The 23374-nt window shown below is 47.8% G+C and overlaps 1 protein-coding gene across 1 annotated transcript in view; it reads right to left on the bottom strand.

Annotated features, from left to right (window-relative positions):
* The window catches only part of LOC307073044 (transcription elongation factor SPT6-like), a 31124-nt gene extending 10443 nt beyond the window's left edge, over positions 1–20681 (bottom strand). The window contains exons 1-27 of the mRNA XM_079732717.1: positions 20636–20681; positions 19960–20075; positions 19583–19792; positions 19418–19488; positions 19019–19214; positions 18832–18916; positions 16702–16957; positions 15224–15325; positions 14874–14987; positions 14395–14484; positions 14167–14309; positions 13800–13945; positions 12456–12578; positions 12011–12140; positions 11322–11472; positions 10697–10851; positions 10079–10271; positions 8446–8594; positions 7607–7724; positions 7181–7257; positions 6607–6742; positions 6173–6310; positions 5132–5299; positions 3377–3504; positions 2440–2647; positions 1578–1725; positions 507–649 (exon numbers count right to left, since the gene is read on the bottom strand). Coding sequence (XP_079588843.1) covers positions 507–649; positions 1578–1725; positions 2440–2647; positions 3377–3504; positions 5132–5299; positions 6173–6310; positions 6607–6742; positions 7181–7257; positions 7607–7724; positions 8446–8594; positions 10079–10271; positions 10697–10851; positions 11322–11472; positions 12011–12140; positions 12456–12578; positions 13800–13945; positions 14167–14309; positions 14395–14484; positions 14874–14987; positions 15224–15325; positions 16702–16957; positions 18832–18916; positions 19019–19214; positions 19418–19488; positions 19583–19792; positions 19960–20062 — 3681 coding nt within the window. The 5' untranslated portion in view covers positions 20063–20075; positions 20636–20681. The remainder of the gene's footprint in view (positions 1–506; positions 650–1577; positions 1726–2439; positions 2648–3376; positions 3505–5131; positions 5300–6172; positions 6311–6606; positions 6743–7180; positions 7258–7606; positions 7725–8445; positions 8595–10078; positions 10272–10696; positions 10852–11321; positions 11473–12010; positions 12141–12455; positions 12579–13799; positions 13946–14166; positions 14310–14394; positions 14485–14873; positions 14988–15223; positions 15326–16701; positions 16958–18831; positions 18917–19018; positions 19215–19417; positions 19489–19582; positions 19793–19959; positions 20076–20635) is intronic.
* Positions 20682–23374: the final 2693 nt, after the last annotated feature.

Here is a 23374-nt window from a genome sequence, read left to right on the forward strand (position 1 = left end):
CATAATGTAATGCAAGGCTGGTTATGTCCTATTCATTGTGGACGTCTTGAGAAATCAACTTAACTTAAAGGGGCCGTTTTCAAAATGTGCAGCATTGTGACATCACATGTCACAATGCTGCACATTTTCAAACCTGCTTGTAATGGCTAATCACACTCACACCTGGTGGTATGATATGTCCCCTTTAACTAACGATGATGTTTATGCTCCCCTCTCATGCAAAGCCTACAACCAACTTTGGTAACTATCGCAGTGTAATCCATTTCATACCCGAAGGATCAAATCACATATTTGCCCCTCAATTATTAATAACCGTTTTATTTTGGAAAGGCAAATTGTGTATTTTGTCTCTCCGGTGCTCACGATTCATGCTTTGAACGACACGAAATGACAAAAACAAGGATTGACGTGATACACTTGGTCCATTTCATCCCCATGTATCCACGACAGCGGTCACATCCCCCTCTGTTCAGACGGTCAGGACGACCACCGCCGCGTACGCCCACCTCGCTGAGCTCGGGGAAGTTGTCCTGGTGGCAGAAGGGGCACTGCCACAGGCCCGTCTCGTCGTTGCGGATGGCCTGGTCGTAGCTCTCCCCCTGGGGGCGCCGGTGAGCGATGCCCGTCACCACGCTGGTCACCAGCTTCCCTGCAGGGGAAAGATAGATTACAACTATAGGTAAGCTATGTTTAATACTGGGGACAGATCGTTTAGTAATGAGGGGGTTTGACCCCCAGGTGAAAGGTTCTGGGTTCAAGCCCCAATGTCCACAGTCTAGCAGTAGGGGTCCCAGGGAAGAGGCCAAGCCCCGACCTGCTGCTCAAGCCATGACTATCGAACAAATAAAAAAATCAAGGATCTGTAAAGGATAAAGGATCTACTAAACATGAAATAGTTGTATACTTCTAGCTATGAGGCACAGTGTGTCCTGGTCCTACCAATGTTAAGGTGTGTGTAGGGCTGCTCGATTATGGAAAAAATCATAATCACGATTATTTTGGTCAATATTGAAATCACGATTATTCAAACGATTATTTTTGGAGTTTGAAAACATGATGGATTTATTCAGCACGTCTCTCTGTAAAATACTTGTAACTGAGAACTTTGAAATTTCACCTTAAATAATACACAAAATGGTCCAAAAGAAAATGTTCAAATCTAAAATAATGTACAGATCTGTATCCAGCTATTCTGCACTTTCTATAAATCATTAAAAAAAATCGTTTATGTTAATTTTGTGATTGTTTGACGCTAAAATCGAAATCGAGATTGAAATTCGATTAATCGCCCAGCCCTAGGTGTGTGTCTATGTCCTACCGATGTAAAGGTGTGTGTCGGTGTCCCACCGATGTAAAGGTGTGTGTCGGTGTCCCACCGATGTAAAGGTGTGTGTCTTTGTCCTACCGATGTAAAGGTGTGTGTCTATGTCCCACCGATGCAAAGGTGTGTGTCGGTGTCCCACCGATGTAAAGGTGTGTGTCGGTGTCCCACCGATGCAAAGGTGTGTGTCGGTGTCCCACCGATGTAAAGGTGTGTGTCGGTGTCCCACCGATGTAAAGGTGTGTGGGGGTTCTACCGATGTAAAAGGTGTCAGGGGTCTCCTTGGTGAGCAGGTTGAAGATCTCCTCTGTGTTGGGGCTCCTGTAGGTGGAGCGCAGGTCTTTGTAGCGGGAGCTCAGCTCAGCCCGGATGTCATACAGAGTTATGCCCTTGTTCCCATAGCCCTGGAGCACACAGACAACACACAGATGAACTGACTTGACCTACTGCTATTACCATCACTATAACTATGCATTGACTTGCACTACTACCACTATTACTACTACTACTACTACAGCTTCTGCTGCTACACATATAACTAAACTTCTGCTGCTGTTTCTACAAATACTACATCTACTTCTTCTGCTCCTGCTTAGGAGCAGAAGAAGGGTCATTTCCTGATTCCCTGATCCAGACAGAGAGACTAACTGGGACGGACCTGGGACCAACTGGGACCGTCCTGGGACTAACTGGGACTGACCTGGGACCAACTGGGACCGACCTGGGACTAACTGGGACGGACCTGGGACGGACCTGGGACTAACTGGGACTGACCTGGAACTAACTGGGACCGACCTAGGACTAACTGGAACCTGGGAACCAACTGAAACTGACCTGGACCTAACTGGGAACTGGGACTAACTGGGACGGACCTGGGACTAACTGGGACCGACCTGGGACTAACTGGGAACTGGGACTAACTGGGACAGACCTGGGACTAACTGGGACTGACCTGGGACTAACTGGGACCGACCTGGGACTAACTTGGACCTGGGACTAACTGGGACCTGGGACTAACTGGGACCTGGGACTAACTGGGACCGACCTGGGACTAACTGGGACCGACCTGGGACTAACTGGGACCGACCTGGGACTAACTGGGACTAACTGGGACTGACCTGGCGCTCCAGCTCCTCAGCAAAGGCGTCCAGGTCCAGGTCCTTGAGGCGCTCCGGGTTTTCCAGGATCTCCTCCAGGGCTCCGGCCGGGTTGGCGTCCTCCGCCGACTCGTCGTACTCCAGGGCGTCCACCGCCATCTTGCGCGCCCACTCGTACGTCTCGGGGTGGACCCGCGAGCCGTCCAGCACCTCAATGTAGGAGTCGGTACTGGGGGGGGGGAAGAGAGAGAGAGAGAGAGAGAGAGAGAGAGAGAGAGAGAGAGAGAGAGAGAGAGAGAGAGAGAAAGAGAGGGTAGAGAGAGAGGGAGAGAGAGAGAGAGAGAGAGAGAGAGAGGGAGAGAGAGAGAGGGAGAGGGTAGAAAGAGAGGGAGAGAGAGAGAGAGAGATGGAGAGAGAGAGGGGGTAGAGAGAGAGAGGGAGAGGGTAGAGAAAGAGAGAGGGAGAGAGAGAGGGAGAGAGAGAGAGGGAGAGAGAGAGGGGGGGGGAGAGAGACAGATAGGGGAGAGAGACAGCGAATATAGACATTATTGGCAATTAGGATAAATTAAATTATCCATAGTTCATACATTACATAAACATTCAAGTTCAAGTTTCATTTATTGTCTTTCAACGTGTTAAGACACACGGAGAACGAAATTCGCTCTCAGGACCAGCAATATGGCAGGGTAGCATATGATTAAAATAAGTAGTATATGAACATAGAATAAATAGGTTAAATAAATAGGATAATAAAAAATAATAAAGTCAGTAAAAACTAAATAATAACAATCAAAGCATCAGGCATCTCAGGGCACCAGCAGTCTATTCAGCTTCGCAGTCAAGTTGACGGATACCGCTGAACCCTAATCAAAGACAAACACAACGTGCTTCGGGGCCTCCCAAACCCCTGAATCTCTGCCCTCTCTGCTGCAGCTCCATGCTGCGTGCGTGGCCTCACCTGTCACCCAGGGACGTGGTGTCAATCTTAATGAAGCCGGCACAGTTGATGAACACCTTGGGGCCCATGTGACACATGGTGACCAGCTGGGTGCGGTTCTCCAGCCGCGTGTTGTTCTGCTTCAGGATCTGAGAACACCGGGAGATAATCAATATTCCACGGTTATTACACTGTGTGCACAGTGGTTGAACCCTGAGCACTGACTCACCAATGTCGGTCAAATTCTTGAATGACAGGCTTCCTAACAGTTTAGATATGTAACAGGGCAACACAGGTAACAGCAAAGTGTAATAAGAGTTAAAGAAAACATAAACAATATAAATATAAAATAAGAACTTTATGAAAAAATAAATAAACTTAATTTTTGGAGTAAAATATGTGCACATATACACCCTAACCCTAACTCTAAATCAAAGAGAGCAATGCTGACTTAATATGTAGGAACATGGTTAAAAAAGTAATATTTCGGGTAAGAAGCTAGTGTGCAGCAGATCTCGAACACACTGCTTAGCCAAAATAACCCCAAAATGAAAGAAAACATTTCCAATAGCTGAAACTAGAACTAACAACATAACAAAAACAACATCAACAACAGAATGGAACATTGAGGTGTGGTGATGGTGGTGGTGGTGGTGGGGGTTGATGGTGGTGGTGGTGATGGAGGTGGTGGGGGTTGATGGTGGTGGTGGTGATGGAGGTGGTGGGGGTTGATGGTGGTGGTGGTGGTGGTGGTGGTGGTGGAGGTGGTGGTGGTGGAGGTGGTGGTGATGGAGGTGGTGGTGATGGTGTTGGTGGTGGTGGTGATGGAGGTGGTGGTGTAGGTGGTGATGGAGGTGGTGGTGGTGGTGTTGGTGATAGTGGTGATGGTGGTGGTGGAGGTGGTGGTGATGGAGGTGGTGGTGATGGTGTTGGTGGTGGTGGTGATGGAGGTGGTGGTGATGGAGGTGGTGGTGGTGGTGGTGATGGTGGTGGTGATGGTGGTGGTGGTGGTGGAGGTGGTGATGGTGGTGGTGGTGATGGTGGTGGTGTTGGTGATGGTGGTGATGGAGGTGGTGGTGGTGGTGTTGGTGGTGGTGGTGGTGTTGGTGGTGGTGGTGATGGTGGTGGTGATGGTGGTGTTGGTGGTGGTGGTGATGGAGGTGGTGGTGATGGTGATGGTGGTGGTGATGGAGGTGGTGGTGGTGGTGGTGGTGATGGTGGTGGTGTTGGTGATGGTGGTGATGGAGGTGGTGGAGGTGGTGTTGGTGGTGGTGGTGTTGGTGGTGGTGGTGATGGTGGTGGTGGTGTTGGTGGTGGTGGTGATGGAGGTGGTGGTGATGGTGTTGGTGGTGGTGGTGATGGTGGTGGTGGTGATGGAGGTGGTGGTGGTGGTGATGGTGGTGGTGGTGGTGGTGGTGATGGAGGTGGTGGTGGTGGTGTTGGTGGTGGTGGTGATGGTGGTGGTGTTGGTGGTGCTGGTGATGGAGGTGGTGGGGGTGATGGTGGTGATGGTGGTGATGGTGGTGGTGGTGATGGAGGTGGTGGTGATGGTGTTGGTGGTGGTGGTGATGGAGGTGGTGATGGTGGTGATGGAGGTGGTGGTGGTGGTGATGGAGGTGGTGGTGGTGGTGGTGGTGATGGTGATGGTGGTGGTGGTGGTGATGGAGGTGGTGGTGGTGGTGGTGGTGGTGGTGATGGAGGTGGTGGTGGTGGTGGTGGTGGTGGTGGTGGTGATGGAGGTGGTGGTGGTGATTTGGGTGGTGAGCCCGGTAAGACCTTCATCAGATGGGAGCCCTTCCTGGAGCCCAGACCACAGATGTACTGGACCAGGCTCTGGGTGTAGGGGTGGGCCAGGGCCCGGTTCACGTCCACGCCCACCTCGTTCACCCGGTTGATGAACTCACACTGCAGGGTGCTCAGCAGCTCCTCCTTCTCCACCTGGTCCTGGGGGAGGGTGGAGGAGGGTGGAGGAGGGTCAACACCCCGACCACACCCCAACCCCATAGCGGAGAGCATGATTCTAGGGTGTTTTGGCGGTTTATTTAGTCTGGATGGTCTGGTGTGGTCAGGGCGTGTGACCCCTATCCGGAAGGTTCTGGGGTTCAAACACAATGTCCGCAGTCTGTACGTGGTGGCAGGGAAGTTTCCTTTAACCCTACCAACTCATGACATGTGACTTGTGTCTCAACAAACTGATTCACTGTAATTCACTTCAAGTGTCTCCTAAATTACTAAATATTAGCGTTGGTATTTTTTACATTGAAAAGTGTGCCTGTAAAGAACTAATAAAGCTTTGGCATGTCAGCATGAATACAGTAATAAAGAAACAGTTTATTCAGTTCCATTGCAGGTCACCAATGCTAATAACATTTATTTTAAGTGACTTTATGTAAGTCCATAATGGTCCATGGTTAAAGGACAATTCCGATATTTTGAACATTGAGCCCCCTTCCTAGTTTGTCTAGGATGAAATAGAGTGGTTAACACCGAAATTTTGAATATTGGTCCTGTCTCGAGTAATTGGGTAATTTTGAATCGCCCCTGCCTGCTTCACAATGGCTGGCAATGGGCATACTAAAACACCCCTAAACGTTCGTTTTCAGAAATGTGAAACCCATCGAGTGGTTAGTGGTGTTCGTTGACCACTAACCACTCTATTTATCCTAGACATCCTAGACAAACCAGAAAGGGGCCTCAATGTTCAAAATACCGGAATTGTCCTTCAACTGTAAAATTGTAGCTGCACTTTCTGAAAATGTACTTTGACACACACGGTGCATTGTGAGGTGGTTGGTGCCGTCGGGAGGTAGGGGTTACCTGCAGGGGGTGCAGCTTGAGACAGAGGATGTCCTCGTCACTGCTGCAGACCTGGGAGTACTCCACCAGGGGGTCCTGGATCTTCCTGGCCACGGACACGGCCTGCCTCAGCAGGGGAGGGTAGTCGCGGAAGTCCGCCTGGAAGTCCGGAGTCCACACACAACAGAATACTGGATTTAAACCAGGGGGGATTAAAAATCCCCCCTGGTTTAAATGTTGTACCTTTTTGATTAAAAAGGTATAACATTTGTAGATCGTTTTAATTCGTTCTATAAATGTATTTTTTGTGTTTTCTTTTATGGAAGAAGTTTATTTTTCGTGATAAAAAAATGACTGCTCTTGCAGCCCTCAGATCTACTTTAGGTACTCCGACTTTGATCGGTACGTTGCGCGGAATGGCCCGACGCGTGCGTGTGCGTGAGCTGAAGCCGGACCTCGGACTTCTTGCTGTTCATGTAGAGGATGGCCAGCTCGTTGTCCACCAGCTCCACGGCGATGGAGGGGAAGGAGGACTCCTGCTCCAGCTCGCTGATGGTGCGCTTAAAGTCCTCCATCACCAGCTGGGCGTCCCTGAGGCCAGAGAGCAACACGCACGACAGTAAACAACAACAACAACAACGACCATTATAAAAGACTACCATGGCCGATCTCCTCCAGTGGTACTTGATAAATATATTTAGAATAAATGATCATGTCGTATCAATGATCATATCCCATCAATCTTTTTTCACTTGAAATTCAATAATAATTCAGCCTGGCCTTTTCATTGTCCAGAATGACACGTTGTTAAACTGTCGGCAACTTATAGATACAAATTATTTTGACGTTTTGGTATCAGTTTATGGTGGTCTTATTCTGGTAGAAGCTTTAACAAAGTTGAGTGAGTGTTGAGCTGAGCTTTGAGGTTTGAGACGGGTTCAGTTCAGGAAAGGGTTTGGGGTATGTTGTGGGTCGGGATGGGGGTCAGGATCTGGCTGATGAGAGGTGGGGGTGTGGGGGAAAACCAACCGGTTTTCCCCGGCCACGGCGATGATGTGAGGTTTCTTGTTGTTCAGGAACTTCTTCAGCGTCTCCAGATCGTGGAGCTGGCGGGACGTTTAGGACAGAGTTAAAGAAGATCATCACTAAAGAACAGAGAGGGTCCCTGTGACGGGTAAAGGCTTAATTATGGTTCCACGTCGAGGGTTTATGGACCCATTACGTCCTTGCAGACCATCCCTGCATCCGTTGCAAGGGCCTGACGTGCGCCTCCCAAAAAATGGTGACCTTGCGTCGAGGCAAGAGCTGTGATTGGTCTAACTAAAACCCAACGCAAAACGAAAAACAGGTTCACGACTGCGTCGGAGCGGCTGCGTGGTCATTTCGTTGCGTCAACGTGGAACCCTAGTTAAGCCTTGAAGAAGCCTGCTGATTGGACAAACAAAACAAAAACACCTTTCGGTCCCGTTCCTCCTCCTTCCAGGCATTCCTCCGCTTCAGGAAGTAGGGAAGCCGCAGGAAGTCCCCCATCTCGCCGTCGCTGTTCACCAGCGCGCAGAACACGGGGCTGTCCCTGGTGAACCACACTCAAGAGTCAGGCGGGCGTCTGGACAACACTGGGCTGTGAAGGACGCTGCCAGGGCTCTGTGTCTCATCTGGATGTCTGGGCTCGCAAGTCAAATGCACTCTGAGATGGCCGTCTATGTATACCGGCAAACATAAAATCGGCTGGTCTTTATTTTACAAAATCTTTCACAAATCCTGCCTGATAAAATGTGTGCAGGCCCCTCAAATGTCCACCCCGCGTATCAACGCTAACACAGTTATTCTAGAATCTAATGTTTAGCCTTTGCTGTTTTACTGGCAATTTATGCTGGTCCACTAAGGCCCTTAACACTAGGTCAGGCTGTTTAATTTTTAAGCATTATGTGTCATATTTGCTGGAAATTACTTTTAATCCCGATAGCATCAATAGATGAGGTGCTCAGAGAAAAAAAAAAAAAGGGTATATGTGGCTGTCGCCGGCGTGTAATAAGCCCCCCCCATCCTTTCAGTCAGCCCGAAGGAAATTATTGGTTGGCCTACCTGTCTGTCTACCTAGCTAACCGGCTACCAACCCAACTGGCCAGCTAGTCATGTATTTACTGGGAGAGGCTTCGTGGGAGGCCTAAAGAGAGGGGTGGGATCTATTTTTAAGTCTATATTTAAAGTTTCCGCTCTGTGGTGGACTGTCCCTTTAAGAAGACGAAACATTAAGCTCCTCCCACCCAAACCTCTACAGAAAGAAGCACCACCTGCTGGCGGAGAAGGCCACGCCCAGCACCCGGATGCCCTTGGCCTGGGCCTCGGCCATCAGGTCTTCGTCCTCCTCCTCCTCCTCCGCCTGCTGGTCCGGCCGGTACGGCGCCACCTTCAGGCAGTTGTACAGCTTCCTGCTGCAGGCCTGGGGGCGGCAACATGCGTCACTACACCGTCACCACACCGTCACTACACCGTCACCACACCGTCACTACACCGTCACCGCACCGTCACCGTCACTACACCGTCACCACACCGTCACTACACCGTCACCGCACCGTCACCGTCACTACACCGTCACCACACCGTCACCACACCGTCACTACACCGTCACTACACGTGTCACTACACCGTCACCACACCGTCACTACACCGTCACTACACCGTCCATACACTCGTCACTACACCGTCTATACACTCGTCACTACACCGTCACTACACCGTCACCACACCGTCACTACACCGTCACTACACGCGTATCTACACCGTCACCACACCGTCACTGCACCGTCACCGCACCGTCACCCCACTGTCACCACACCGTCACCGCACCGTCACCACACTGTCACTACACCGTCACCACACCGTCACCACACCGTCACTACACCGTCACTACACCGTCACTGCACCGTCACCGCACCGTCACCGCACCGTCACCACACCGTCACTACACCGTCACCACACCGTCACTACACCGTCACCACACCGTCACCGCACCGTCACCGCACCGTCACCACACCGTCACTACACCGTCACCACACCGTCACTACACCGTCACCGCACCGTCACCGCACCGTCACCGCACCGTCACCACACCGTCACTACACCGTCACCACACCGTCACCACACCGTCACTACACCGTCACTACACCATCACTACACCGTGGGCTCAACACATCACAGCTCTGAGACGCACACAGGCGTCACTACACCCGTCACTACACCCGTCACTACAGCGTCACCGCACCGTCACCACACCGTCACTACACCGTCACCGCACCGTCACTACACCGTCACCGCACCGTCACCACACCGTCACTACAGTCACCACACCGTCACCACACCGTCACCACACCGTCACTACACCGTCACTACACCGTCACTACACCGTGGGCTCAACACATCACAGCTCTGAGACGCACACAGGCGTCACTACACCCGTCACTACACCCGTCACTACACCGTCACTACACCGTCACTACACCGTGGGCTCAACACACGTCACGGCTCTGAGACACCTGCTTTGAGGGAGGGTCCAGGTGGCAAAATACAAACTAAAGAAAGGCTCGTCCATCCACTCGTCCATGGACTGCAGAAGGTCAGGTCGAAGTGGAGAGAAATGGAAATAAGTACATGTTTTTAAAATTGAGGTTAGGGTTAGTATTTTTCACGTTGAAGGTGTTGGTGTAGAGGAGGGGACACAGGGGAACCAAAGGGGAGAGAGAGAGAACCCAGGGGGACAGAGGGAACGCAGGAGGAACACAGGGTAGAGAGAGGGTCCCCAGGGGGAACAGAGAGGGAATGCAGGGAGAACACAGGGGGAACCCATTGGGGAACCATGGGGAAACCATGGGGAACACAAGGGCATCAGGTGGAACCCAGCTGTAGAACCGGTGCGTGAAGAAGTACCTTGATGATGTTCTCCTTGGCCTCTGCCAGCAGCTTGTTCTTCAGCTCCTTGGCCATCTGGGGGTACAGGAAGTGCTTGAGGGCGTGCTCGATGGCCAGCGTGCGCTGCCGGTTCCACTCCTGCACCTGGTGGCTGAACTCGTCCCGGTAGTAGAACTGCTTGATCTCCTCGAAGTACGTCTGGTCTCCGTACCTACGCGCCCGGGGGCCAAGAAGAGGGTTTGGGGTTTTATTTCTGTTCATGGCCGAAGATGTTTGCCGTTTCAGACAATAGCATCTTATCTTAGCTTTCTTTGTTTTATACCTGGAATGGGATAACCTTGCGATTGTAAGTGCTTGGCACTGGTTTCTATGAACATCCTTACTGTACCCACGGCGATATATTGTTGTTTCTCTTTCTTCTGACAGATGTCAGTCGCTTTGGCTAAAAGCGTCTTGAAATTGTCCTAATTACCCCTTCTGCAGGTGGAGTCATGGCTAGGTGAAGTCATGGATAGGTGAGTGCCGCCCCTTACCCCTTGACCCCCAGCAGGTGGGTGGAGACATGGATAGGCCCCGCCCCTCACCCACTGACCCCCAGCAGGTGGGTGGAGACATGGATAGGCCCCGCCCCCTTACCCCTTGACCCCCAGCAGGTCGATGCAGAGGGAGATGCTGAGCAGCCCCTCCTCCTCGGCCTGACACATGAGGAGGAACTGCTGGCCGGTCAGCTCCTTCACAGACTTGTTCTTCAGGTACTTGAAGGAGTAGCCGTAGTGGGCCTCGTCCACGTCCTGGGGGAGGGGTCACCAAGAGGTCACCAAGGGGTCACCAAGGGGTCGGTAAAAGAAGAAAACGCTAAACCTGGGACGATGATTTCTTTTCCATTCACTTTTCTCAAATGTGCAATTGTGGAAAAACGTCCCACATTTTTTGGGTCTGTTTAGTCACCATCTACCGCCGCATGAGGGAAGAACGGTGAGTGAGCCTAGGGCTGCTGATGAAAGCCCTCCTTTAATTAATGAAATAATTGCATTATTAATGATTAAATAATTATTTAAAGAATGGAACATCTTTTTCGTTAGTGGCTGTTTAAACAATGTACAACCAAAGTCAAAACCCCAGTGCGTGTCAAACCAACTCAACATGTGCGCAACACTCCGCCACAGTGCTTCCAACAGGCCCCACGGTCGGCCTGTGGCCGCCCGCTGCCTCCAGCCACAAACGCAGCTCACGAGGGGGGGGTTCAGCGGTCCCTGCCTACCTTCTTGCCCTTCTTGGTGGGCTTGGTGTTGATCTTGGCCCTCTCCTGGAAGGTCTGCCTCAGGACGTGCCGGACCAGGGGCTCGCGGGCCAGCTGCATGGCCACCATGTAGCGCGTGCCGTCCAGCACCGCCTCGGCTGTACCGAACTGACTGGACCCCCCCGCCCCCCCACGCAACCACGAGGAAAAGGTCACGACAAATGTTACGTTTGTGTTGACATAAACGGGACATCACCCAGGACATGCCCACCCCCCCGGACTATACTACCTGACTGTACCCATGTTGTCTTTTTGATCAAACATCTGTGCCCTTATTAAATCGGTTTAATATGTGGGAGGTATAATATGCTATGCTTCCCACATCATTTTACTGTACTACTATAAGATAAGATCAAATCTACATTAATAATCCCAGACAGGAAACTCGGGCAATGATCTGTACTGTATTTTATAGTTTAATATATAATAACCTCATCCTCATCTTCAAAACCGCTTATCCAGGGTTGTATATATATATATATACATAATATATGTATATATAAATATATAGTATAATCTAATAATCTAATATGTATGATCTGCAGTTCTGCACTAATATAAATACAGTTTTGTCAGAATGTATACATGTGTCAGCACATTAATTCAAACCTGTTTTTTATTGGATCAAAATAAACCTGATGTGACCTGACCTGCACGTGTAATCTTTGGCGAGCTCTAGTGGCTCGGCCGGGAACTGCTCCGTCTCGTGGCGCTGGTAGCTGTCTCGAAGGTTCTCCCCAAACTGCTCTGGAGTCAACCCGAACTTCTTGGCCAGGCCGTCTGGGGCAAAAACACAATTCCAACAACATTTATATCATGATAAGATAAGAAAACTTTGATAAAATAACCAAAGATAGGCTAATATATGATAAGGGAGAAATATATGAAAAGCAAATATAGTGGAATACAAATAAATTCAATATATTTGACCATAGCACCACTATTTTAAAATTCATAGTTCTTGGGGGACAAAAAGTGTTTAAGGAAAAGTAGGCCTAGGTACAATTGAACACTGCACTCCCAGTGTGTGGATGTGTCAAGTGTCCAACAGCGACACCTGGTGGCCAGGACCTCACCTAGCGGCCAGGAACTCACCTAGTCCAGCACACTGGCAGATGGTGTACATGTCTCTACGAGAGGCCAGCTTCAAGTCCGGTCCTTTCAACTGCTGCTCTCCCTCTTCCTCCTCAGGCTCCTCTTCCTCTGCACCCGGTTCCTCTGTGAAGGCAAGACAAACCTGGAGTTGCAGAAACAGAAGGTAACACTTGCCTCTACAATACTTTAGCCATTCAGTGTTTCTCTCTAACTCCCTGCTTGGACCTGTTGATTTACTGCAGTCGATTCATTTTTTGTGAAATAACCGAAAGAAAAGCAGTTGGTTTATTGGTACAAAGAAAAACTTATAATTATAATCGTCAACTTTCACCTTCAAATAAACAGTTTATCCGTGCTCAGTCCTAGTAGTGATGAATGAAAACGACTTAATTACAGTTTCTTCAATGAAGTCCTTCATTCATGTATTTGTGACATCAACTTCGATTTGTTATTTTATCTTATACCACGGTCTGGGGGAATACTCGATTCTGATTGGCTGAAGGGTGTGCATTAACTCCTGATATACGGACACCTGCAAGTAGTTCCGGTCAAATTGTCTGTTCAGCCTTCAAAAAGAGAGCTGGTAAATTGTGAAAAATGCATTAAACTGTAATCAGAAAACACGGTTATATGCTATAGACCTTATAGTATCTGTGGTATAAAGGCTGGGACGAATTTCAAATTATAAATATGTACACTTTATGTTGAAGTATACACCGTCACGATTCCCATTGAAACGAATAGCGCAATGATTCCGTCTTCAAAACGAGAGCTGGTAAATTGTTAAAAATGAATTAAACTGTAATCAGACAATGCTGTTATATGCTATAGACCTAGGAGTATCTGTGGTACTAAGGTTGGGACGAATTTCGAATTATAAATATGTACAATGCATAACGTTAGCTCTCTGGCGCATAGCTGAGCGGACTAGAATACCTCCCGTTGCCAAGTCGTAGCTAATGTCCGTCCTAATTACTGAAGTAGTGAACAACGATCCGTTGCATAAGAACCTTACGGGAGGGTAATGATTGTTCCAGGAATTAGTCAAACCCTCAGGCATTACCAGGGAATCAAACTTATGGCTTGTGAAAAACTTTATATTTGGATTGTAAAACGCATGAAAATATAAATGAATGGTCTTAATTTATTTTCTTTGGCAAGTGACCGTGGTATAAGCGGGATAATGCCCTTCGAGGATAATTATTATTATTATTAGTATTAATGGACTTAATGGTTATTAATGGACTTCGCGGAGGCAATCGTCTCACACCTCCGCATCCGCACCTCGTTGGGCATTATCCCTTACTTAAATCATGGCACAATCACAGCAGAGTGTGAACCTACTGTCTTCCTCCACTTCCTTGTTCTTCTTCTGTTTCTTGGATTTCGACTTGGAGGCGTTCTGCATTTTGGGGATGTCCCGGCCGTAATAAAGCAGGAAATGGTTGTACACGTCACTGAGTTCATCACAGGACTGCACAGCCTTTAGTCTGAGACACACACACAACACAGAACACATACTCTTTAACCTGAGACACACACACACAACACAGACCACACACTCTTTACCTGAAGACACACACACAACACAGAAGGATGTGAGAAGACCCTACCTCTAACAGCAGGACCCTACCTCTATGAGAAGACCCTACCGCTCTCTGAGAATACCCTACCTCGACTAGGAGAACCTACCTCTATCAGGAGACCCTACCTGTCAATGTCTGCGCAGTCCAGCGGACGGACGCCGTCCGACAGGGGCTTGTCCGGGTCAGCAGAGATTAACTCAAACTGAAACGCCTGCATCCTATGAAATAGGCGCTTCAGGTTCTGCTTCCTGGTCTTTAGCTGGGTCGACTGAGGGAGAGATGTTTGTGAGGGTTAGCCCGCCTGTCCTCACATCCCTCAGACCGCCAGCCAGGAGAGCCGTGTCGTGACCTACCTTTTCGTCCCAGTGCCAGACCTTCCACAGGTCGTTAATGTTCAGCTCCGGTTCCACGTACTCCTTCCTGTAGAAGGCGATGAAGGGCACCTGGCGACGCGACACACAACCTTTGAGAATGACTGGTGATGAACGTGTCTGCTGGGGAGGAACGATGTGTTCTACCCCGACAGCATACTGGAGAACCAGCTGGGAGAGCTGAGCTTTTATCAACTCAAACGGCTTAGCCTGCTTCTTTTAATTTTGTGTATCAATGCAAGAAATTGCTTTTGTAATGGTTTTCTAGCATAGCATGTCCGTTCCTTTGACAACTCATCGACTTTTAAACTCAAGATTTTCAGTGTTTTGTGAATTTCACACTTTGTCAAAAGTTTTGTCAGAAGGGCCCAAAAGCAAACATTGAGTGACAGCTGGAGACAGCCACCTGGCCTCACCCATGTCGGTGTACTAGTGTGAGGTGGTGGAGAGAGGAGACAAACCTCAAAGTGCTGGTTCCTCATGAAGTTCAGAGCCTCCTTGATCTTTCCTATCATATTTGGACCCTTTCTGCTGAAGTTTGTGGCCGGCCCTCTCTCCAGGTAGTCAGTGTCCTCCTGAATTAAGACAAAAACCAGAACCCACTTGAAGGCCTTGTGGGTGTTACCCTATCGACTGATGGAAAACATAGGATCCACACACTACGTGATTGGTGGTTTTGGGTATCCATTGTTATGTTGGGCTGCGATGGGAAGCGTCCCTTTAGGAGGGGCTCTCAATCAGGACTTTGACACGCTGTGGCGCCAGTCCCCTGGCTACGGTGACCCCCGTCGTGAGTCACAGGCGTCCTGACCTGCAAGGAGATGGTGGGGGTGGAGAAGGCGTTGCGGTAGATCCACTCCGCCTCTTCCTCCAGCTCGTCATCCTCAGCGGGCCGCACAGGGATGGAGCGTAGCTTGTGGCAACAAACACAGGAGGTCAGACCGTTAACGCAACCTTAAAAGGTGACACACCATACCACCAGGCGTGAGTGGGATTAGCCGTTACAAGCCGTTTCGAAAATGGGCCTCTTCTGACATCACAAGTGGGAATGTCCATATAGAAGTGTGCTGGATAGATGGTAGGCTGATTGGTCTATCAGCCTACCCAGTGGGCTGTAGCAAACGTTGCTCATCTATCCGTCATACATCTAGGTGGACACGCCCACTTGTGATCAGCAAAGTCACAACTTTTCTGTTTTGGGACCTCAGTGGTGGAACGAGCTCCCTACCGATGTCAGGACCGCAGAGTCGCTCACCAGCTTCCACAAAAGACTCAAAACTCACCTGTTCAGAGTTCATCTCGACTCTGCATAGAAACCAATGCACAGCCACCATTGAATGTTGTACGTCCTGGCACTTGTACAAGGTACTTAATTGTGTAGCATCTACAGTAGCTGCTATCGCTGCTTTACACGGGGAATGGGTTAGCCTAGCGATTGTAATACTTGCACTTGGTTCTATGAACGTCTTTACTGTACCGACAGCGATATATTGTTTCACTTCTTATGACAAATGTACTTATTGTAACAAATGCACTTATTGTAAGTCGCTTTGGATAAAAGCGTCTGCTAAATGCCCTAAATGTAAATGTAAATGTGATGTCAGAAGAGGCAGATTTTCAAAACGGCTTGTAACGGTTAATCACACTCACACCTGGTGCTATAATATGTCAGCTTTAAGCTCTGGTGTTCACTAACAGTTGGTGCACTTCCGCCCTTGCAGTCCTGCGGTTGTTATATATAGATCCCCTGACATGGTATTCATGGAATTATCTTACATTATGATTGAGGATGCATGCAGGGACTAAACGTAGAAGGGATGGGATTTGATAGGATGGTGCAAAAGTGCCATCCCATCCCAGGCTTTTTAAGGAGCAGGATCAAATGCACCCTACTCTCATGCTATGGGTTGAAATGCAGAAGATAGCCTGCCAGCCTTGACAAGAAGCTGCCTGACATTTTGCATCTTCCAAATAATTCCTCTTCAGACTCATCTGCTTCATTTTCAAGGAAATCAGACATGATGACTGATCACCTGTGGATGAGAGGCAACACATCTTGAACAGAAGTTATATCTTCTAAAGTAAAGTATCTTAGCTGTTACTGTATGTGTATGTCATTTGTGGCGATTCAACCTTTTCCTCATCTTTTTTTAACACTGAAGAATTGGATGGAGGCTACTATTTATGGAGCCATACATAACACGAGTCCAATGCCAACGCGTGTTTAAGACGCACACGGGTTCAACGGAGGCCAAGAGAGAAGGCTCGGGAACCGGGGCCGGGCCGCACCTGAAAGCGCTCAGGCATGTCGGTGGAGCGGATCTCGTTGTCCTGGTCCGTCATGTGGCTGCTTTCCAGCTCGCTGGGCTCGTAGATTTCAAAGATGCTACGGCGGCCCGCCCGCTTCTTGGCCTGCTTCTTAGGCCGGTCCCACGACTCTTCGTCGCCGTCCTCCTCCTCGTCTTCCGCGTCGTCGTAGGCCTCTGCGTCGAAGTCGGCAAAGTCGAAGTCTCCCCCGAAGATCTCCTGCGCCTCCTGAAGAGCCCTGCGGTGGGGGGGCGGGTGAAGAGACAGGGCGGGGAGAGAGCTGGATGGGGCCGGTTTACAGACGAGCTCGTTCGACTCATGTCGGGGGGGATTTTTACAGACGATGATGATCGACGACTTCCGTAATGAATGAGGTAAGCCAGGGAAAGCACAGCGGCTTCCGGAGAGACTCTTGCTTCTTAGAAAGGTCATCCGGTGTTCTGTGCCGCCAGTGTGTACTAATGGCGCATGCATGACCGTGTCTGATACAAAGGTAGAGAACGTTCAAACGAGGACGGTGATGAGATGGAGGATGATGATGAAGATACATGGCACAAGCCCCACGAACAACGAACATGAAGAAGGCGGGTTGGCGGTGAAGCCTGTGATAGTAGCTGTGTTCGAAATCGTTCCCTAATCACTCACTCACTATTCCCTATATAGTGTTCATGATATAGTGCACTATATAGGGAACGAACAAACGAGAATTCGGACACTACGCTGAACATTTCTTAATGTCTTTTGCGTCAGTAGATGCGCCGGGTATTTGTGTGACGCAGACAGATGCGCCCACATCATGTAAACAAACCGGGCACTCACGAGGAAAGCTGGAGGTTGAATGTTATATTTCCTTGATCAAGGTTTTTTTTATTCATTTTGAATGTTAAATTTTCTATGTTAAATCCCAAATAAATTGTTGACATTTCTAAACGAAAGCCGGAGACTCCATCATTAAATGTCTTTGTTTTCGCGGTTATTCAATTTCTTCTTCTCCTCCGGAAAAACACGAACGCATTGCATTGTGGTACATGGGCGTAACATGTAGGGAACACCGTATGTACACTCAAATTTTGGGTATTTCAAGTGCATGAAATTAACCACTGAGAATTCGAGCACCGCTACAGAATGGCGAGCACCCTATATAGTGCACTATATCCGTGATAGGGAACGATTTCGAACACGGCTAGTGTGTGTGGATGATGGCTCGTTTAAAGGGGACATATCATACCACCAGGTGTGAGTGTGATTAGCCATTACAAGCCGTTTTCAAAATGTGCAGCATTGTGACATCACAGGTGGGCGTGTCCATCTAGATGTGTGACGGATAGATGGACACGCCAACCTGTGATGTCAAACTGCTGCACATTTTCAAACCTGCTTGTAATGGCTAATCACACTCACACCTGGTGGTATGAGATGTTCCCTTTAAGAAGCCTCAACTGGCCGAGTCTGCTTGGACTCTGGGGCTGGGGGAGGCTGCACACCTGTTGCACATTGAGTGATCAGTGCACACAGGTTAAACCAGCCTTCACCACACACAAACTCCGGCATTTAACATCACCACCCTTCGTTCTGCTTTGGAGGAGCCCGGAAAAGCCCCAAAGCTGGCGTGCAGTGCAGACTTTGCTACAGCCATGTTTGAGCATTGTTTGATAACAACCCACACTTAAAATGATGGGAGGAATCACAGAAGCGAGACAGTTTGCCGAAACTGGCAAAGCAGGTGTTCTGCAGTCCAGCTCAGCTTTTGTATTACTTTGTTTAAGGTCTTGAAATGTATTCAGGGGTTTTCTGATCTCTTGTTGGAGTTTAAGTGTTTCCACATCACTCTCTCATATGGCAGACGAGAAGATTGTGAACTCTGTAGTCGTTAAAAGGTACTTATATATTAATAACATCTTCAAACAGACTGCATAATATCTTTGCCTAGCTTTGACAAAAGATACGTTGAATTCCAACTTGGACTGTCAAATACTTTATCAGACTGTGATTCCTACGTTTAAATCCTAGTTTCAGACCAGTATGTGTTACCAGTGTCTGCCCATCCCTGGCTCTTCTAACTATTCCATCAGAACAGGCTACAGTATCGGCTGCTAGACTAGGTTCACTTACGCGTCTGTATATCCGGGCAGCTTTTTTCTCCACTTCGGTTTTTTCAATGGTTGACCATCATCATCCACAATGAAGTCATCGATATCTGAGAACACGCACACACTCAATTTAACACAGCCCATGCCACACAAAGACCATTCTAACGATCATCATCCACACTGTACGGAATGGGATGAGGGTCACCCACCCGACTCTTCCTCCTCCTCCTCCTCCCCCTCCCCAGGGTGCAGGGGCACGTCCATGGCTGGATCATTGTCCTCAATGCCCGTCCCGCCCATGAAGATCTCGTCTGCTATCATGTCTTTTTCGCTGGCGTCCCGTATGTCCTCGTCTCCTTCCTCGTCCTCATCCTCGGACATGTCCCGGAGACGCCGGAACTTTTGCTGCCGCCCGGAATAAAATAAAAATGATTAGAACAACATTTGGAAGAGATGACAATTCCCGTCATACAAGATACTATCACGAGAAGTGATACCATGGATGAAAAATACAAATGATGCATTGTTCAGTTAAAATAAAAAATGTATGAATATAATTAATTTTATGAATGAAGGAATGGTGTGTGTGTGTTATTTTAATAGTTTACCCTTTTGACTTTGACGCCAAGGTTCTCCTCAATGAGGTCGATGTCGTCGTCGTCCAGCCGGTCGTCGAAACCTAGCGAAGAGAGCCGTTGAACCCGGTTAACCCACCAGCGCTCACCTAACCCATCGATCGGTGTGGAACAAACAGGACCTGGGAAAGCACTGACTTCTTTTCCTTTTTCGATGTCCAATTTCCTCTCCAGAGTCGCTGTCCTCCTCCTCCCCATCCCTCTTGCTCCCCCGCTTTCCTCCTCCTTCTCCTCCTCCTCCTTCCTCCTCCTCCTCCTCCTCCTCTTTCTCAATTTCGTCATCAATTAGACCTCTGAGGTTCCCGTGCTCATCCTGATCCTCTGGGTTTTCCTCCTCCTCTTCCTCATCTGTGTGAAGAGCAAAAGAATACGAAACGTCAACATCTCCAGTCTTTTAGCAACTTGAGACGGTGGTACTTACTCTGCATTTCCTCATGTTTGTAGAAACAGTCACAGAACATTTGAGATGTGATGACGTTAGTGTTAGGTGTGTTTAGTGTTAACGTTCATCTTACCATCATTGGTCTCTTGGTGTTTCTGCAGTTTCTTCGGCTCCTCAGATCTTCCAAATATTTCATCTTCAGACTCATCTGCTTCACTTTCAATGAAATCACACATGATGACTAATTATCTGTGGATGAGAAGCAACAGAAGTGGAATTATCTTAGCTGTTACTGTATGTGTATTTCATTTGGGCAATTTGATTTTTTTCTGCAGCTTGTTTAAACACAGAAGAATTTGATGCAGGCTACAGTTTATGAAGCCATAACACGAGTCAAATAGTATGACGAATAGCTCACAACAATATAAACGAAGGCACTTGAAACTCGCTGCGTTGTGCGAATCAAGGGGTAATGGAATCCTGAAAAACACACACCCTGACATGACAGCAAGGCCCTGTTGAATATTTCCTGCAGAATATAAAAAATAAAATAAAACGGGACAGCTTTTTATATGTGTATTTCATACAAGCACGTTCTTATCCCAAACAATCGGAAATTAGCGTTGCATGCAAGTGTCATCTCTGAGACGTCAAGTGTGAAACGAGCTAACCAATGGGGCTGGCCCGGGTCCCAGCACTGTTTCGAGACTGCAGACTGCAGACGCACGATGCTAACTCCTGGCTAGCACAACACCGACTGAACCCGCATGAAACCTCCTCTTTTTAACCTGTCTTTCACCCGTACGTACCTTCAACGTGAATTCCGATAGCGCCATGAAATGGTGCCGTTTATTCTGAGAACATCAATGTCGTGTGACAGTGGGCGTCGATGTCAGCCGCGGCTGCTGCACTTCCACGAATCCTCCACGGTGGATGCGGAGAGGGGACGCAGCGGTGGAGCGAGCACGCAGCGGTGGAAAGAGCGAGGACGCAGCGGTGGAAAGAGCGAGGACGCATCGATGGATGCGGAGAGGACGCAGCGGTGGATAGAACGACGACGCAGCGGTTGATACGGAGAAGAGAGGACGCATTGGAAGATGCAGCCGACGCACCAACGTCACATGCATCAGCGCTGTGCATCATGTTTAAACAACTCGGTAGGTTTTTATAGGAGAATACGTTTGATGTCATGTATAAAGCACGTAGTAATATTAGTCCTTTCAAAAGTTAAAAAGGGCTGTCAGAGGTACAGAGTGCTGCTTTTAGCCTGACATCTCCAGACCAATTATGAACACATTACCATGGACAAATCATGAATTATTTGTCCCTGGAAAACGTTTGACATTGACATTTATTTGACATTTATTTTTCTTATTTATGTGACCCCTATTCTGTATTGAATACAAGTGTATATATGTTGTGTTCATTTCATTTGCTCATTTAAATAAAATCAAAATAGTTCAGAAAAAAAATCAAAATGATTTTCCAGTTATTATTAAAGGCTCTCCAATAATAATTTATTAAAGAAATGTATTCAAATTGAGAAATCAAAGTTGGGTTCTGATTCTTCGTAAGGCCTCAATTGTAAATCAGAGAAGTCTAATTGACAGCACAGATAGTCCTAGGGGAATTTAACCATCACTAGCAACACTAGGAACATTTAACCATCACTGACAGCACTAGGAGCATTTAACCATCACTAGATAGGGCAATGGGCGTCCTGAGTAGAGCGCCCAAGGACCAATTCCAGGACTACTGCTGGTGCCTTGGTCAAGGGCCCAGGCAGGATAATGAACCTAACACGTCAAGCTTTTTGCTGGAAATAGCTATTAGGGAAAAAAAATCTTGCCTGCCGTTATTCCCCTCTGTTTCAGTCCACTCAGAATGCGCTGTTTTCAAACTTTCTGGTTTGTAGCTCTAATTCAAATGAGCTGCTGCCCATTGACCAATGAGCTGTCGGACTGAACCACAGCATGGAGGAGAAGGGATTGTTGGCGTCTGCGGACTCCTGGAGCTCTATATCTATATAATATGATTTAATATAATAATAATAATAATAATAATAATAATAATAATAATAATAATAATAATAATAATAATATTATATATGGATATTTATATAATATTATATCTGATTTCACAGCCAAATGCTATGTGCGCCTCGGATGATAGCTGTTACGTCTTTCTGACCAATCGGAGTTCAAGGCCGACCTTGGCTGTACCACTTCGGGAGGGTGCGCTCAGTTACTCCCCTCTAGACAAAATCCAATTGGTTGCGACGTTGACCCGGCGCCCCCCGAAACGTTAACGGCCCACAGGGCATTCTCCCAACTCTCCCGATTGAACTTGTACGGTAATATTCATACTGATTTAAATAATGCATTTGCTAGTATCTCCCGTCGTTGCTGAGCAAGAGTTTTGTTCGAAAGTTCAGTGATACAAACAAATAAAATCATGGGCTATTGACGTTTTACGGTACCACTGTCATGCACCTACACAATGTCAACTGGACCGGGTTGAATTCACTGCGGGTCTCTCTTCTTATATCCATCTTACCAAAGATATTTTATTACTGTCCTTTTTAACACTCTCTGATCTCATAAAAGGCTAGCAGCATGAACAGCAATATCGACGAGATGCGCTATGCATAGAGAAGAAAGAATACCGACGTTGAATTTTTCTAAATCTGCCCATATATGGACACGTCATAATTTTGCGGTTTTCACTCGCTACGATGTTGCAACTGTGGCTGCTGGTAATGCAACCACAAAGAAGTAAACTCTACGGCTATTTTCATCATTATGTTGTTGTTGTTTTTTTGACGGCACAGCGATCCGGGGCTATTCCCAAAAAACTGGGGCTAAAGCCTCGAATGCCCAGGTCTAACGACGTGCCTGGTTAGGAACTTTACTTTAAAAAAGTAATTAGTTATAGTTACTCACTACTTTTTCCAAAAAGTTACTGAGTTAGTAACTGAATTACTCTATAATAAAAGTAACTAGTTACTAGGGAAAGTAACTATTTGCGTTACTGTAAAAAAGAAAGTTGCTATGTGTCAAAGAATTTGGATTTTTCTGAGCAGTTCACTTGGCCTTAATGTGTTAAATGGTTGTAAACTTCCAACTAAATGGTGGTAAACTTCCAACTGAATTTTAATTTGCTTGGTTGCAAAGGCTGTGGAACATCTGCCGAATGCTACAGAAAATGGCAACTTTTCATCGGATTGCTCCGGACTCATTTCTGCTGCTTCATCAAATCTGTTTGGTGTGTGCGTGTGCGTGTGTGGCGCGAGTGTCCTGGCTTGTGTGTAAAAACACTGGCTCCGATTGGCTACCATGAAACATGACTCTGCCTTAGCCAATCATAATCGCTTATCTCGTTGTTAACCCACCCGGTCTCCTTACGCGCAGTTTATTCAATCAATTCATAGCCGCATTTAACGTAACGGAAACAGTAATTAGTTACATTACCCCGTTACTGAAAAAATAACGCCATTCTTTTAAACTGTGTTATTTCAAACACTGATTATGAATCATAAAGACTGAGTC

Source organism: Pollachius pollachius (genome assembly GCF_949987615.1).
Source record: "Pollachius pollachius genome assembly, chromosome: 3".
NCBI classification, from domain to species: domain Eukaryota; kingdom Metazoa; phylum Chordata; class Actinopteri; order Gadiformes; family Gadidae; genus Pollachius; species Pollachius pollachius.